At 44.7% G+C, this 15,856-nt stretch overlaps 1 protein-coding gene across 1 annotated transcript; it reads left to right on the top strand.

Annotated features, from left to right (window-relative positions):
• On the top strand, positions 1–15,369 carry FAM228B (family with sequence similarity 228 member B). The gene is made up of 9 exons (XM_009642518.2): positions 1–1,338; positions 3,466–3,570; positions 4,433–4,552; positions 7,452–7,526; positions 8,174–8,371; positions 11,978–12,055; positions 12,905–12,992; positions 13,097–13,241; positions 14,764–15,369. Exons 2-9 carry the CDS (start codon positions 3,478–3,480, stop codon positions 14,804–14,806), a joined length of 840 nt encoding a protein of 279 aa, XP_009640813.1. The 5' UTR covers positions 1–1,338; positions 3,466–3,477; the 3' UTR covers positions 14,807–15,369.
• The last annotated feature ends 487 nt before the right edge of the window (positions 15,370–15,856 follow it).

Below are 15,856 nucleotides of genomic sequence, written 5' to 3'. Positions count from 1 at the left end.
TCAGGGCTCGGCAGGGTCGGTGGCCCAGCAGGGGCCCAGCCTTTCCCTCTCACCGGCGTTGCCATCGTCGCTGCCTCCGAGGTGGAGAGGCCAGGCCCGTGCCTGTGGGCCCCCTGGACATGTGCATGTTACCTGCTAGCTTAGCATTCACAAACTACTAGGTCCTGTTCATAGAGCCGCCCTGTTTGCCCTCGAGGCTCTTTCTCTCCTCGTGCTCTGTCCCAGCACCTGAGGGAATTGGAGGGGACCAGGCCACCGGTAAAGGCAGCCAGCTGTGCTTGCAAAGGGTGACATCCATGTATGCTGAGGGGACAGCGACATGGGAGCCTACAGGCACGGCCCACATAAAGGCCTTTGTCAGGGGCTTTTGAGCAGACTGAGGCATGTGTGAGAATGCTTACTTTTGGTCACAGAAATTATTAAAATCTCTTTTCAAAGCTGCTCCAAAGACTCATGTTTGGGCTGAGACTGTGGGTGAATTTTAGCAGATGAGTGGGGGAGAACTTTACTGGACTCTAAACAAGAGAAGCCCCTCTTTAAAAACATTACTGGTACAAAGCTATACTGCTGACAGCAAAGTAGGATGTGGGTATATCTAGAAAATTTTAGGCAGGGTTATTTTCAGGGTTGATCATAATAGAACAAATGTCCTAATACAGAACAGCCAACCTGCACACAGGGTTTAGCATTTGTGGACACAACTGTTAAGATTAACTTCAAATTTTGTTTTATCTGTTCAGACTTTGGAAATCCTTTACTGTGTTTCTGTCCCAACACATGATTAAAGTTTTAGTTTTAAGACCTGCAGAACAGCTGGCATCTCATATAAGTGGACCCTGCCTTTGCCAACCATGGAGAGTTGGCATCTCATAGCAAGAGTCCAAACAAAACAGAAAGGATTAAGATGCAGTGGCAGTTTTGGTTATTAAGATTGGGGGGAAAAAATCTTCAGCTGGAGACTTTACCACATGTGATTTCTTTAAAGCAGATTGCTACAGCAGGCAGATTTTCTATGCCTGCTCTGTTTCATTTCTCCTGGGGTCCCAGTCCTCTGTGATGAGAGCAAACACCTCCTTTGCTTTGTGCTCACAGAAAGGCTCAGTCTTTCTTTGTAAGATGGATGGAGTCTTAAAACTAGTTACTGGAAACAGACAGAAGGAGGCTAGTGGGTTTTTGTTGTTGTTTTGTAAGCTTAGAAACCATAAAAATACATATTTTCTTCATCTTAAACTTGTCTAGGGATTTACAGCATCCCTATCTCAGAAGAGCAAAACTGCTTTGAATGGAAGGAAATCTGCAACAGATGTCCTGAAGCAGGAGCCCCTGGCACCTTTGCGGGTAGGTAGGCTATATTGCTCGTAGGAAAGTATGTCGACTTGTTCAGTACCAAGTTTCTAGCACTTTAAGTATCCAGACGTTCTTCAGTCTTCACTGTTTGCCTGTTTATTTTATATCAGAAATTAGTTCAGTGCTGATGAGGGTGTGCTTGCTGTTATTTATCTATGCAGGTAATAGAGTGCACTGCTTCCTTTAATCGGTCATTGCAAGATAAGAATAAACTGTGAGAATCCTTCCCCCCACTTCTCAGAGACCACGAGGCCAGATATGCTTTACAGCATTCCCTGGAGCTTAGTAGACTTGGGCTATCTGGAAAAAGGGGAGATTGTTTTCAGAGCAGGGGGCTTCCCACAGGGAATACCAGCCTCTGTGGCAGGCACAACACTCTGCAGAAGCCATGGGGCACATGTAGGCAAAAACCTCTTCATTTCCAGATGGAGAGAGGCAGGGTGCCTTCTTTCCAAAACATGTAGTTGTGTCCTAATTGTATGCCTCTGTTGTACTCTCTGTGTCTTTTGTGTCCTCTGTACAGAGAGGGCAGGAAATCATGTTGGAGGAAATGCCCTCTAGCCTGCCACAATGCTAAGGCTCATATGTATTTCTGTGTTTGGAAGCTGTCCTACAGCGGCTGAAAAAAATACAGAATTGTGGTAGAGGACTGGGATGTTGTGACCTATTCCACTGAGAATCTTTTAGTTTTCCTTGTGTCTGATGAAAGGAGAGAAAGTTTACGAAGTTATGCAGGAGGGAAGGGAAGTCTGATACCACGTGCATTACATTGGCTTTTTTCCTTCCTTTCGTTTGTCCTGGATTATGTGGCAGAAGTGAGGATTTTTTTATAGAAGCAGTTGGAGTGAAGGACACGAGCTTGCAAATTTGAGAAAGGAAATTTTCCAAACTTGTATGGGCGAGGCCCTGAGCAATCTTGTCTCTGAGGTTAGCTGTTCTTCAGGCAGGCAGTGGCACCAGATGAACTCCCAAGGTCACTTCCAACATATGCTTTCCTGTGGTTTCTGACTCTTACGGTCGGAAGAGAAAGGAAAACATTTCTGTGAGGAGGCAGGAATATCCAGGCAGGTGTGTCTATCAGTGCATAACAGTAGGGAATATGAAATGAAACAAATAAAGATGTAGATTAAAGACTTCACCTTGAGTCAAGGGTAAGAGATTTGAATCTGCAGTCTAGAGAGGTCAGCTGGGAGTCAGATACTATCACTGAAGTGTTGGGTTGGACAGAGTGAACTCTTAAAAGTCGTCTTGTGCAAAAAAATGTTATCTTGTATGAATACCTGATTCAGAGAGTCTTTGTAGATTCTTGTAACTAGATGTTGCCAAAAATAATTCAAGAACAGATTTTTTTTTCCATAGCTGAAAGATCTCGCTGAAGAACGTGGAGGTCAGTATCTCTGCAGAAGTAAGCTTTTCTTTTGATACACTCTTTACCTAAGTAAAGTAAAGAGTAAAATTTTGTGACTACACTGTTTCCTGGAAGCAGTGTTTCTCCAGTGAATCTGAACCAAACAGAGGTTTAAACAGAGGTTTCTGTAAAGGGCATTCTGCCTCTGCGGTTCTGCTGTCTCTCTGTTATAAATTGATCCAAGTATACCGGTGCACGTACGATAAAAGAGATGGAATTTCCTGTTTGGAGCTCACAGTTAGTGCTTCAGCATAAGCCTCATCCGGGAGAACTAACTTTAAAAACCACTAAAATGTAACCATCCCTATCGTGGAATGTAGCGGTTATTTGAAAGTGACTTTTACGTAATTGAAAAAGGTACAAGGGAAAGAAGTAGAAGTCAGGAGGTGGAATTCGGTAACTCTGAAATGTTTTCAAAACTGACAAGCATTCTGAAATAATTTGTGAATTTCTTTGTTCTTTGAAACAAAGTGTACTATCTATTGCATGTGGAGATGAGGACAGTTACTATCAGAGGGGTTATCTGACTATAAACCTGGTACTTCATCTCTCTGTTTAACTTACTGCGATAGGGAAATGCTGCTGGTATCAGCAGTTAGAATTCCTTTAGAGATTTGTTTCATTGTTTGGTGGGAACTGTAAAAAAGCTAGGTTTTTGCTGTTTATACAATAGTCATATATGTTCTTGAATGTTTTCGTGTTTCTCCCAGACTAGTTCAACAATGTGTACTGTGAATAGCTCAGACACTGACTGGCTACTAAGACTTAAGAGTCCAAGACCTGTGAGAGACCGTGATCAGCAAAGGCCTTGGCAGGTGAGTGACTCTCCACATTCCTTCAGCTGTAGATTCTACTGTGAAGAACCAAAGTTCAGGACACATGAAACCAGTAGGTGTAACTGGGATCCCAGGATATTGGGGTGTAACTGAGCTCCTGTCTTGGAACTGGCCACCTAATACCCACTGAAGTTCTGGACAGTGGTCTGGTCTGTCTGTCTGTCTGCTCTCCAGGACTGCTGTCCCTGGCACGTGCCTGAATTCAGTAGTGAGTCCTACTTCACTGGAACGTCTCTGCTTTTGTCCCTCCCTCCTACGCGTGCTCAGAAATGTGTGTTACAGGAAGGTGTGTGTGCTCTGTCCTTCCTGTCACCTTGTAGGTTGAGGCTGTCTAGCATCCAAGCACTGCATGAATCTTCCAGAGGCATCCCAAAAGTTAATGCTGGTCAGCAGTATTAGCACATTCAGAAATGATATCGCAGCCTGTTTCACGTGCGCCTGAGTAGGCTGCTGACTCAGTAAGTGGTGTCTTAAACTCTGAGTGTGTAGAACTGAAGATATTTTTATATACATCTATCTTCAAAGAAACATGCCCCAACCATTAAAATCATGGCTCTAAATTGGGATATCCCAATCTCCATTGTTTCTGTTTCATCTGTGTGAAATGTTCTCCTTCTCCTATCCTCAAATATTCCTGAGAACTGCTACAAGGAATTTTTTTTTGTACTTCCTGCACAGAAATAATGAGGTTTGCAAGGCAGTATGGTGTGAAGATGTTGGGTGAACTTGTTACCTTTCTATCCCAGTTTGTAGCTTGATTGTGGAACCTAGGTGAGAACCTGATCTTTGCAAAGCAGATTGGCTTTTTTGCAGACCTTTTTCTTTTTTTACATTTATCCAGAGGTTCTCCTCAGCATCAGCAAAGAGTGGTGCAGCAAATACTTTTGACTGCAGTAGACGTTTTGGGAAGAAAAATAATACCAAAGATTGGCTAACACAGAAGGACTTCTGTCATGCAAAGGTATGAGTGGAGGAATGAAATGGAATGGAAGGTATGAAGGGAGGAATGAAAAATGGTTATTTGAAAAGACCTGTAAAATCTGAGATGTTTGTCATTAGGAAGGGGAGCAAAGAACTCTGGAAATAGCGATCCAATGGGTTTTATTGAGCCCTTGCATCCTTTAGCTTTGTTGAGTTCCATGCAATTTGGTGTATGGAAAAGTTTCCTGTAAAACCTTAAACAAGCTTGTGACTAGTTAGAATCATACTCATAGAACAGCGCAGGCTGGAAGAGACCTCAAAAGATCATCTGGTCCAAGGGCTTGTGGGAAAGGGACACTAGATGAGATTTATCTAGCACCCTGTCCAGTCGCATCTTGAAAACCTCCGGTGATAGGGACTCCCTGAGGAGGTTGTTCCAGTGAATGATTGTTTTCACTGTAAATAATTTTTTTCTTATATTGAGATGAAGCCTCTTTTGGTGTAACTTGTACCTTTTGCCCCTTGTCTTCTCCATGTGGCTCCTTGTGAAGAGAGGGCCTCTGTCCTCTTTGTGGCTGCCCTTTAGGTGCTGGAATACTGTGTGAGGTCCTCCCTGAGCCATCTCCAGGGAGAAGACACCTAACTCCTTCAGCTGAAGGAGATCTAACTCCTTTGGTTCTGTAAGAATTCTTCAGACACATGTCATCCTGAAGGAAAACCTTTCACCTGTTCACCAATGTGTGTTCTGAGTATGTTCTGCTAGTGGTTCTTAGCTGGAGAGACGGCTGTCTCCCTGGTGCTGTAAGGTACTAGTTTTAGAAAGGCTTTGTGATTAGGTGAAGTAGATCTGCCAGGTGTAACGCAACTTGCTGCTGGTTTCAAATCGTAGGATGAAAGGGCCTTAAAACACACCAGAAATTTAGATTTCCCCTTTTTCATTTGTTTTGTTTCGGGTTTTTTTTTTTTGATACTGCTTGCCAGTTCCTGCTGCCTTCTCCCTGCTTGCTCTGATATATGGTGTCCTGCCCATGTTACCTCAGGATGAGAAGCCTGTTGGAGGATGGAGCTGATTGATAGGGGAAAGGCAGACATGACTGGAAACTACACTGTTTATTGGGATTAAAAATCAATATTAAGCACAGGGAACAGCAGGCTAATTTTCCGTTCTGTGCATCAGATGCATCCCTCGAGTCTTGTGCTGCTCCCTGTGCTTAATGGCACAGGGAGGCTTGTGCAAAAATGTGATGGCTTGTAGCTCAGTTTTTAAATGGCACAAGGTCACAGCAGGGATGACTTTGAATTCATCTATGGAAACCGCAGGAGGAGAGCAGGGATGATTTTGAATTCATCTATGGAAACCACAGGAGGTAGGCAGCAGGTCAAGTAGATGAAATACGAATGTTTCAGCCCTGCCTCTGGCTTAGGTCACTTGAAGGTTAACTTGGTAGAAATATTTAGTATGTAGGTACTGAAACTGATTTAGAACTTTAGTGATACCTAAGCTGGCATTAGCATCTCTGCAACTCTGGTGAAATGCAAACTTGAAAGTGATCACAATCATACGACTCACTAGTTGAGCCTTCCTGGTGGTTTAACCCAGCACCTTATTTCTCAGTCAGGAGAGGCTGTGAGTGTGCCATTTACAGCAAAGCAGCTGATGTGGTCATTTGTTAAGCTGTAGGAACTCAGTTGCATGCCTGTTCTCTTAGGCTAAGCTGGTGCAAGCGAAGCAAGTTCCTACCAGTGTCTAAACTGAGGGTTAGTCCCAGAAAGCAGTACAGATTGTAAATTTGTTTTAGCTTAACTGAGATAGTCTGTCTAAAACAGGTTGTGTTTTAGTTTCCTGTATTGCAACTTACCTCCTGAATTTTTGGCGTAATGATGAAAAGCTCATAATTTCTTTTTATAGCAGATTCTTCAAGATAAGTTTTGCCGTGGAATTAAAATTCTTTGTGAACTTGTTGCTTATAAAAGCTGCTTATTGATGGGGATGAGATACCCCTATTGTGTGTGTCCTCTCATCTTGCCTGGAGGGACTCCATCCCCAAATGACAGACTGACTTGGTCTGTATTGCTTGTGTTCCTTGGCCAGAGAGCAGGAGTTGCAATTAATAAGCCACATGTTACAAGGAATTACCTGCTTAAAACTCCAATTGACAACAGCAGTACATTGCAAGGGCTGTCGTTCTTAAATCACGTTTTAGTGTCCTGATACTTGCAATGCAGGGAACAGTTTCTCGCTATTCTGATCTTCAGAAGGAGTAAGATGAGGATGATGCTAGAGGAGAACTTGGCTGAGGTCACAACAGTAACTGAGATTTAAAGTACAGACAAATTCATGAGCAGAGGCAGCAGTTGAGGCAGTTTTCTGCTTTGGAGGGATTTTTCTCATTATTGTTCCTTTTACACTTCACTATTTTCCTCTATTTTTCCTTTTATACTTCTATGAATTCGTTGACATAAGACCTTGTCACGGTTTTAATTTGTTTGATTGCTGTTTGTGTAGTGTGGCTGTATCTGCATTGAAAATGAAGGTTGCTGCCTTTATCGCGCACTTGTGAACAAAAGTGGCAAGGAACAAGTGGTGGTGCGGTCGCAGTGAGGAGTGGCCAAGGAGGTGTATGATCTGGTCCCACCGAACGTGTACATTCCAGTTCTTCCAACGCTCTTCTGTTGCTACATTTAACCTAAATGTTCAGAGCAGGTCTCTGCTATGTCCTGTGCAACCTGCTCTAGGTGAACCTGCTTTAGCAGGGGCGTTGGACTAGGTGATCTCCCAAGGTCCCTTCCATCCCTTGCCATCCTGTGATTCTGCCAGCTGGGTTATGGTATAATGTGGCTTTAACTGCAACACAAGTAATCATTTTGAATTCAAAGGTAATTCTAACTCCTACTGTAAGTCCTGCTTTTACTTCATATGTTTTTTGATGTTTTGTTAGGCAGCACCTGATGAAAATCGAGACATCATTGCTTCTGCTCAGTGCATCTTGGACAGAGAAAATTATTTTGTGAGGGTAAGAAGTGGTATCTCTTCTCTCATTTGCTGTGTGCTTTCTTGCACATCAATTTTTTTCTCTCCATCAGTGATTCATGATAACGTCAATTTGTATTCTTGGAAAACTAAATTTAGAAGTACAAGTTTCTGCCCTCCTTGGGATAAGACTGAAATGGTAACCCTAAATATGAGCTTAGGAATTGTCTGTCTTTGGTGACTTACCTCCTGTTTACACCTAACTTTTGTTCTGTGGGTGTGATTAGGTGGTGAGGGTGGGCCTGTGAATAAAGGGCAGGAGGGCTGATCTGATCTAGCAGAATGCCAGTGTGGCAGGGAGAAGGTCCTTCTCCTGCTGCCTGTCTTGCACAGTCTGGTGCTCATCAGAGCCTCACTCTGAAGTGATTTTGACTCATGGATTTTCTGCCAATCTTGCACTACACCTTAAAAAAATTAGATTCTGAGTGCCAGAGTCCATGCAAGGGAGAGGTTGGAAACAAGTGGTGGGACGTGGAGCAAGGGAGTAGCAGAAGGAAGGGCTGAAAAACAGGGCTCTTGCAGCAGTGACCAGCCAGATCAGGTCAGCCAAGCCACGTAGCTTCACCCATGGACTCTTTAACATGATTGATCAATAGGTTGCATGGTTTTTGTTTTCCATTTCTTACTTAGGAGGTGGACAGGTATTTGAGGCACAACGATTTCTTAAATCTGAGAAAGAAGGAGATCCTGTACAAGAAATGGCTTGAGGATGTTTTAGAGCCACTGCTGCAGAAAATTGAGGACAAAATGGACAGCCAGTCAAGCGAAGAAATAAGGAAAAGGAAAGAAGAACAACTCTCTCTCTATTTAAACTACTGTAAAAAGAAGGTATCAATGAGAAGTAAATTTCTGTCGTGGAGAGGGTTGCATACAGAGGGCTGTGGACAAGACCAGGGTTTTATCTGTTATTTGCTGTTCAGTTGAGTAGCCCGGAGTTCAGATATGCCTTACCTGTAACTTACTCTTCTCAAGGATTTCTGTAATGGTGGCATACGTCATTACAGCTGTTTGTTTAAGTTCACCATCAGATTTGAACAATAGTATTGTTTGGTGCAATGAGTACGTGCTGCGGTCTGAATGTGGTGAGACACCATATTGTGGTGGGTTTCACTCTGTGAGCTGGACCATTTAGGGGGAAACCTTGGGCTCTGTCAGCTGAAACCAAAGGCTGAGTGCTGTCACCGGGGAGGGGACCACACTCTCATGTTTCAGGGGTTCAGCTGGAGCGCAAGTGAAATGTGGATTCATGAATTCTGTAGTTCTGTGTGTTTCAGTACTCGTAAAAATTGCAGTCACTGTAGGAAATATTTGCTGGTTTTGTTGATTTTGCTGTGACTATCACACCACTGTTGAGTATCAGATCCCATGACTCAACTTTCTGCATCTCAGGAGTGGATATAGAGCAATAAGAGCAGTTACATCATCTGCCACAAATAGGATAGTATGTTGTATAGAGCAGGCTTTTGTTGTCAGTGGAAACCACTGCAGAGTGGAATTATGAGACTGTAAACAAGCTTCCCATCTGGAAATGAAAATGTCATGGGAGCCGTGTTGCTTTAATGAGAGCAAATGATCTCTTTTTCAAAGGTCTGATGTGAAAGACCTATGCATTTAAACTGCACACATCGACAAAGAGCTGAACCAGTCCTACTGCTGAAGTCGTGGGATTTAGGATATGTTGGGTGTACTGTACACATCAGGGTCTGCATCAGGCCATCTTGCAAGCTTCTGTGTCAGGTCAGGACTTCGTTGGGTGTCCTCCAAAAGCAATGGCTGGTGTACTGGGATGTGTCCTTCTCCCTGAATAAGCACAGGACCCGTGATCAGCCTCCACCTTTTCTCCTTGCTTTGTGGTGTCGGCTCTATCAATCATCAGCACATCTGAAAAGCAGGCTGAAGCCCTTCAGAGTAACAGGACAATTAATTCGCATAAGTTTGCAGCATGTGATAAATTTTGCAGAACTTAAGACACTTCTGTGTATTGGTTAATATACTGACTTCTGGCTGTGCTTTCCCCCCCCCCCCTTTTTGTCCATTTTCTCTTGCTCTCTTCCCTGATATTAGGCTTCTCCTTGTCCTGTTCCCCAGATCTCCTCACCTTCTTGTGTCTCTGTCACCGGTCCATTCCCCCTTTCCACATCTATTCTTCTTCCTCTAGTGTCTCTTCTCTCACTCTTTTTCCCTCTCCAGTCAACCCTTTTACTCCATCCCCAAGTCTCTCACTGTTTTGCCCCTCTTTCTTCTGTCAGACTCCCCAGTGCTCTGTCTCCCTCTCCTTGTTGCTTCTGATGATTCCTCAAAGTTCGCCACTGTCCTTTTTGCTTTCCTTCTCCCTCTTTCCTCCATTCTCTCCCCTGTAACACTCTCTCTCCTCACTGTCCTTCCAGGTTCTTCCATCTCAGTCTTTCTGTCAGCTCGTTTTTCTGCCTCTGTCATGCCATGTGAGCCTTCCTCCTTTCCCTCCTTTCCCTGGCTCTATGTTGTTCCAATATCTGCTCATATGTGGGGGGTTTTGCCTTAAATCTGCCTCCTTTTCACTCCCATTCTTACCTCCTCCTTACTCCCAGTCCCAGGGACACAGACTGCAAATGCATGATGAGATGGTTGGTCATAGCAAGCAGATGGCAGCAGCACTACTTTTCTTCTAGCACCGGCAGAAGCGCCACGCTGCATCCTGCAAGGAGGGGGAAGTTTCCCTGGCCTGGGTTGCTGCTGTGTTAGGCACAACTCAGCTTCTGTTAGTCCAGGATAGTATAGGCGTTGTGTGCTGAAATGCTGCAGAGTAAGAGACCCTTCTGACTCATTTTTAAGACCAGGTTATTGCTCTGCTTTCTGCTAAGGGGTGTGTGACTGATAATGTGTCAACTGCATGCAGGGATCAAACACGAGTGTGCTGCATAGCAGCTATCACAACTGACTGAGGTCTCAGCACGTATCGTAATGGGGTGATATGTAATAATAAACCAAGGGGTGGCACTAAAACTCTGCAAATTGAGGCATGTGAGGGCTTAAAGATTTCCAGGCACAGGAAGAGGAGATGGTGAGTGTGGCTGCTGCTTGCTGTCTGGGGAATTGCCAGATCCTGGGGAGCAGAGGCCACTGCAGAAGCAGCAATGTTCACGCTCAGCAGTAGCTCAAGCCCTGTGGAGCTGCCCCTGTGCTTGCTGAGTGTCTGGGAACAGCACAGGCCCTTGGGGCCTGGCTCACTCACTCAAGTGAGCACCTTCAACACAGTGACCTCTTAAACCTGCTGCAGTTTCCCCCTTTTGTGCGTTTGGACTTGTCTTGTAGCACTCCTGAAATGTTCATGTTAAAGTATGGTTTTCCCAGCTCTCAACTTGAAATCACAGCCACAGATTGCCAGAAAGAACTGTGTAGGCCTGAGACCTAGAGGGCCATCGGCTGAATGCTCCCTTTTCTTCCTGGGACTCCTGGAGAATAGTCTGCACAAAAGCTGAAAAACTTCATTTGCAAGGTGTTGCAAGAATGACTGAGAGTAGTAGGGAGAAGTGTTTTATAAGCTTGTCCTGTTCTTACTATTCTTAGGACATCGCTTGCATCGCTTGTGGCCTCTGTTTTTTTTTTTTTTTACTGCTATATTTTGTTTTGTCATCTGTACAGCTCTTATTTGATGCAATTTAGTTAAGTCCTGGCGTATTGGCCGTAAACAGTGCATTATAATTTGGAGACAAATGGTTGGAATTCACCTTTCTCAGCATCAGGCTTGATCAGTGTGTCAACCTCAGTAGCTGTTCAGCTGCTTGATAGCCTGTTCAATCTGGTATTTTTTGGTCTTGGCATCAACAGTGAACGCCAAGTGGTGGTACTTGTTCCCCAGCTAACTCTGGTCACAGGGAACTCAAACTGCAGAACATGAAGTTTGTGGCAGGCAGAGTTCTTGATGGGATGGGACTGTGGTCTGGACCATTAGGTACAGTTCAGGTCTTTACTCCTATATACAGATAGCAGAGCATGCTCGTGACCTAGACTTGGAGCTCACATCTTGCAGACTAGTAACCTGCCTAGGGCTATGGCTGCTAGGGGCTCAGTCACTTCTTTCTTTTTTTAATTTTCTTTCTTATACCTGTTTCCTTCTCTGTCAAAACATTTTCCCGTGAATTAAATACCCATTTTCTTGACTGCCCTAGATGTGATTAGCATTTTAGCCTGTAACTATTTCTGGCTGCTTCATGAAATAATAAATTATGTCTTTATGGCTCTGACAAATTAAAATGGATGGAGGAGTTTTCCTGTTACACTTCACTCACCTTCTTCTGAGGTGCAGTGTGTGACAATTCAGGAGTCCTTTTCTCCACCACCTCTGGTGCTGTGTTCATACCATGCCTGGCTGCATAATACCTAGGCTGGCTGCTCTCTCACTGTTTTATCACCAATAGCTTCTGAGACCTGACCTGCTGCCTGCTTCTCCCGCAGGGCTATGTGGCTTTGGAAGCTTATGATCCATCAGAGTATGATCCGTTCTTCCTGAAGACATGTACAGACTGCTGGAAGGTGTGATGGTTATTTATGCCGTGAGGTTTGGAGGCACCCTTTGACCATCAGGAAGTTACTGGTTAGAGAGGAGGCAGGGCGTGTTACTGACGTGCTGCTACAGGGCTGGTGTAGAACAACACATTCTCATTTTATTAACTGAACAGATATGGGTCCCAGCTCCTGCTGCATTTAAGCCCAAGAGTGTTTGAAAATGGTTTTCACCGGGAATGTGATCTGGATGCATACTAAGCCCAGATTTGGAGGCACAGTAGACAATGGCAAGGGGGAGGTTTGTTTTCCTCCTCTCAAATTCATTGTGGCAGCATGGGAAGTGTCATGTCTAATGAGGGTTGGTGAACTCCCAGACAAGCTGGGTGTGTGCTTTTTAGAAGGAAGGAATCTGACAGTTCAGATGATCTTTACAGAAACTCATGTAAATGCACCAAAGACTCGGGTACCTAATGGAAGAGTTAGGCAGGACTCGGACACAAACCCATGAAGTGCAATTCTCTAAATCCCTTCTGGATGCTGTGAGCCCTTAGCAGCTGCAGGGACTGAGCTGATACTTCATTGCAGTGTGCCATGCAGGGTTCATCAAGATCAACTGCCTCCAGGAGAGCAGATCTCATGTCTACAGTCTAACTTTGCTGCAGAGTTGTTGAATGCATTACGGCCTGCCTTAGGAGCTGAGATGCTCAGCATTTCTCAGGCCACTCAAGTCGGTGCCTCATGATTTTATTAATAAAAAATGAGGTCAATGCTCCTTACCTCCTAATGGTACCTTGACATTCACCTCCGAGTCTTTGAGACTCTTTGACAAAGTGCTTCTGTTGGTGCATAAGCATGAAATAACTGTCTCTGTCACAGGTTTCAATACCAGCCTTGCAGGATCCTCTGTTAAAAGGCATTCAAAGAAAGTTTATTGAGACAGGCATTATCAAGCAGTGTGAGACAGGTATTTTAAATAATTGGTATCCCTGGGAAGTGTTTCATACTGGGGGGCTATCCTTGCTTGTGAGAGTGGATGTTCACACAAAGCACTTGTTACTTTCCTGCCAGGAAGACCATGCTCTACCAGAGAGCTGAAAGAGCTCAGTAAAGCAGAGCTGCCACTGCTTCCTTTGAGCCGGCAACGTATGGATGCAATTGAGTGGCTGAAGATACCACATGGCTACATTGCTAGCGAGGTCCACCAAATGAAGAGGTAAGAGCTCATGTTTACTGAGAAGCAGCACAACAGCTACAGTGGATGAGGCCTCTCCTTGGCTGCATAGCAGAGTATTTGCTAAAACTTAAATTTCATGGTGAATTCTGCTTTATTGTGTATTTCTCCTGAGAATGGAGCATGGGTGAAGGGAAAGCCTTCAGGTATGGAGCAGAGAGCAGGATGTATTTAAGTAGAGCATTGATGGTCAAGCTGAGCCTTGAAATACAGTGGCTTTTGCTGTGGAGTTTCCTGCATTTGCTGCATGCAGCCTGGCAGCCATCCCTACGGGTCAAGCCACAGAATATCTGCTAGGTGCTTTACTGGAAGATCTCAAAGGATTTATTGTTCATACTTGCTTTGGGTTTTCTGTGTTGGGTTTTTTTTGCTATAAGTTTCTAGATTTTGGGAGCAGAGTGAGGTCATACTTGTATCACAAACTGGTTGAGGTTGGAAGGGACCTCTTGAAGTCATCTGGTTCCAACCCCCCTGCTGAAGCAGGGCCACCTGCAGCCACTTGCCCAGCACCATGTCCAGACAGCTTTTGAGTATCTCCAGGGATTGGGACTCCACAACCTCCCTGGGCAGCCTGTGCCAGTGCTCAGTCACCTTCATAGTAGAATAGCATTTCCTGATGTTCAGAGGGCACCTCCTGTGTTTCGGTGTGTGCTCACAGCCTCTGGTCCTGGCTCTGGGCACCACCGAACTCTTTGCACCCTCCCTTCAGGTATTTGTAAGCACTGATGCGATTGCCCCTGAGCCTTCTCTTCTCCAGGCTGAACTGTCCCAGTTCTTTTGGCCTTATCTCATGTTTGCTCAACTGGCGTCCTTCCACTGTTTAGATACACTGCATCCTGGCTTGAGCCATGAGGCCCAGTAAAGATGAACTCCTGTAAAGCAGGGGCCTGTGCTGAGGGAGCTACATGCCACTCCAGAAAGTTGCATCCTATAGCTAAGCTTCGTAACAGGTTTTTTGGTGTACAGGCTGGTTGGACTCAAAACAGTAGAGATCACTAGTGTGAACTGAACTGGAGCAGTGATGCAGCTGCCTAAGCTGAGAACATGAGAGAGCCCCAGCTGGCCTGCCCTGATAGAGAAGCATTTGGGATCAGGGAAGAGTGATTTTTTTTTTTTTAAATTATGTTGTTGGTTTTTTTAAAGTCCCAGTGCTCTGATTTCACCCCTTTGGAAAGCTCTCCAGTTCTGCCATTGCAGTACACAACACTTAAGGAAACTCCTGCTCCCAGTGACAAAAACATCTGGAGTCTGATGTCCTCCTGAACCAGGCTCACTCTCTTTCCCCCCAGCCCCTGCCCTGGAATTTTATGCCTCTTACTGGCTTTACTCCAGCACATTTACAGCAGGTATGGGATAATGGCACATTCTAGAAGGAAAACTGGTCACAAAGACAAACATTTCCGGGAGTGACTCAGTGTGGGAAAGAGCTGGTGCAGGAAGCTGTGCTGGGCTACAGCAGCCTTCGTGTTGCATGGCTGGCAATAGTTTTTACTTCTGTTTAAAGGCAGAAAATCATCAGCCACCACAAAGACAGCAACAGCCAATGATGTCACCTGTCCTCCAGCTGACTGCAGCAGCAAGCACAGCCATCAGAAGGTACCATTTGCAAAAATACGTTACATCTTCTGCCAAAGCAAGTGATAACAGGCCAGGTCTCCTGGCAAAGTGTAATAAACTCATTGTCTTAAACGTGGTTCTGAAGTACTGTTACCCAGCAGCCACAGAAATATTTGCGATGCTGCTCCTGTTATTTCCAGCTCCAGTCCATGCTCTATGGGCCAAATCCTACTATTTTAGGAGGTTTAACTTAGGCTCAGCCCTACAAAGACAGTGCTGATGGTCTCTGGTTTATCGGGTGACGGAGCCTTTATACTGAAGGAGCTGAACTGGTAAGAAAAGTTAAAGTCTGCTATGCCCCTTTTCTACGCAGCGCAGGACCTATGTTATCGCCAGCTCTGGCAACAGCTACAGCTCTGAGTCTGCTGCATTTCATATTACAAGAAGCATGAACGTTAGTAGTGGGCGGAGGGAATGGCAAAGCTTGCAAAATTTTAGCTACAGCTGTTGTGATTTTGCATGAAGCTCAAAGAGGTCACCTTGAGACTTAAGAACAAACCCTCTCTTTGAATGAGGAGGAGGAAGAGGAGGTGTTCCTGGCTATATGCATGGTTAGCAGATGTGTACAGAGGAGTGGCTTAGAAAGCACTGATAAGGAAATCATGATTTGGTTTTGTTTGTTCAGATCTTTAGGAGAACTCCCATAGTGAACGTCTCACAAAATATTATCTGCAAAATAATGTTAGGGTTACTACCAGGGGTTCAAAGGCCTTTCTCCTGGAGGCAGTGCACAAGCAGTAAATCAAACCTGAATGTACACATTATTGCTCCGAGAAGGCAGGAAATAATTAGGGAAAAGGAGAGGGTAAGTGTTCTTGTACAAAATGTCTACCACTTTTCAGAGAGTCAGTGCTGAGCAACAAATGCTGTCAGTGCCCTACAAATTGGTTTCTCTCTTGTTCCAGAGTGGTTCCTGTCTCCCTGCTGCTGTTAATGCACAGCAGCTCTGGTGTCAAAGCCTGAAACCAGAATTTTCTCTA

This window comes from Egretta garzetta, unplaced genomic scaffold (assembly GCF_000687185.1).
Source record: "Egretta garzetta isolate BGI_Z169 unplaced genomic scaffold, ASM68718v1 scaffold87, whole genome shotgun sequence".
Lineage (NCBI taxonomy): Eukaryota > Metazoa > Chordata > Aves > Pelecaniformes > Ardeidae > Egretta > Egretta garzetta.
Note: the sequence above shows the minus strand (reverse complement) of the source record. Positions and strands in the feature narration are given on the sequence as shown.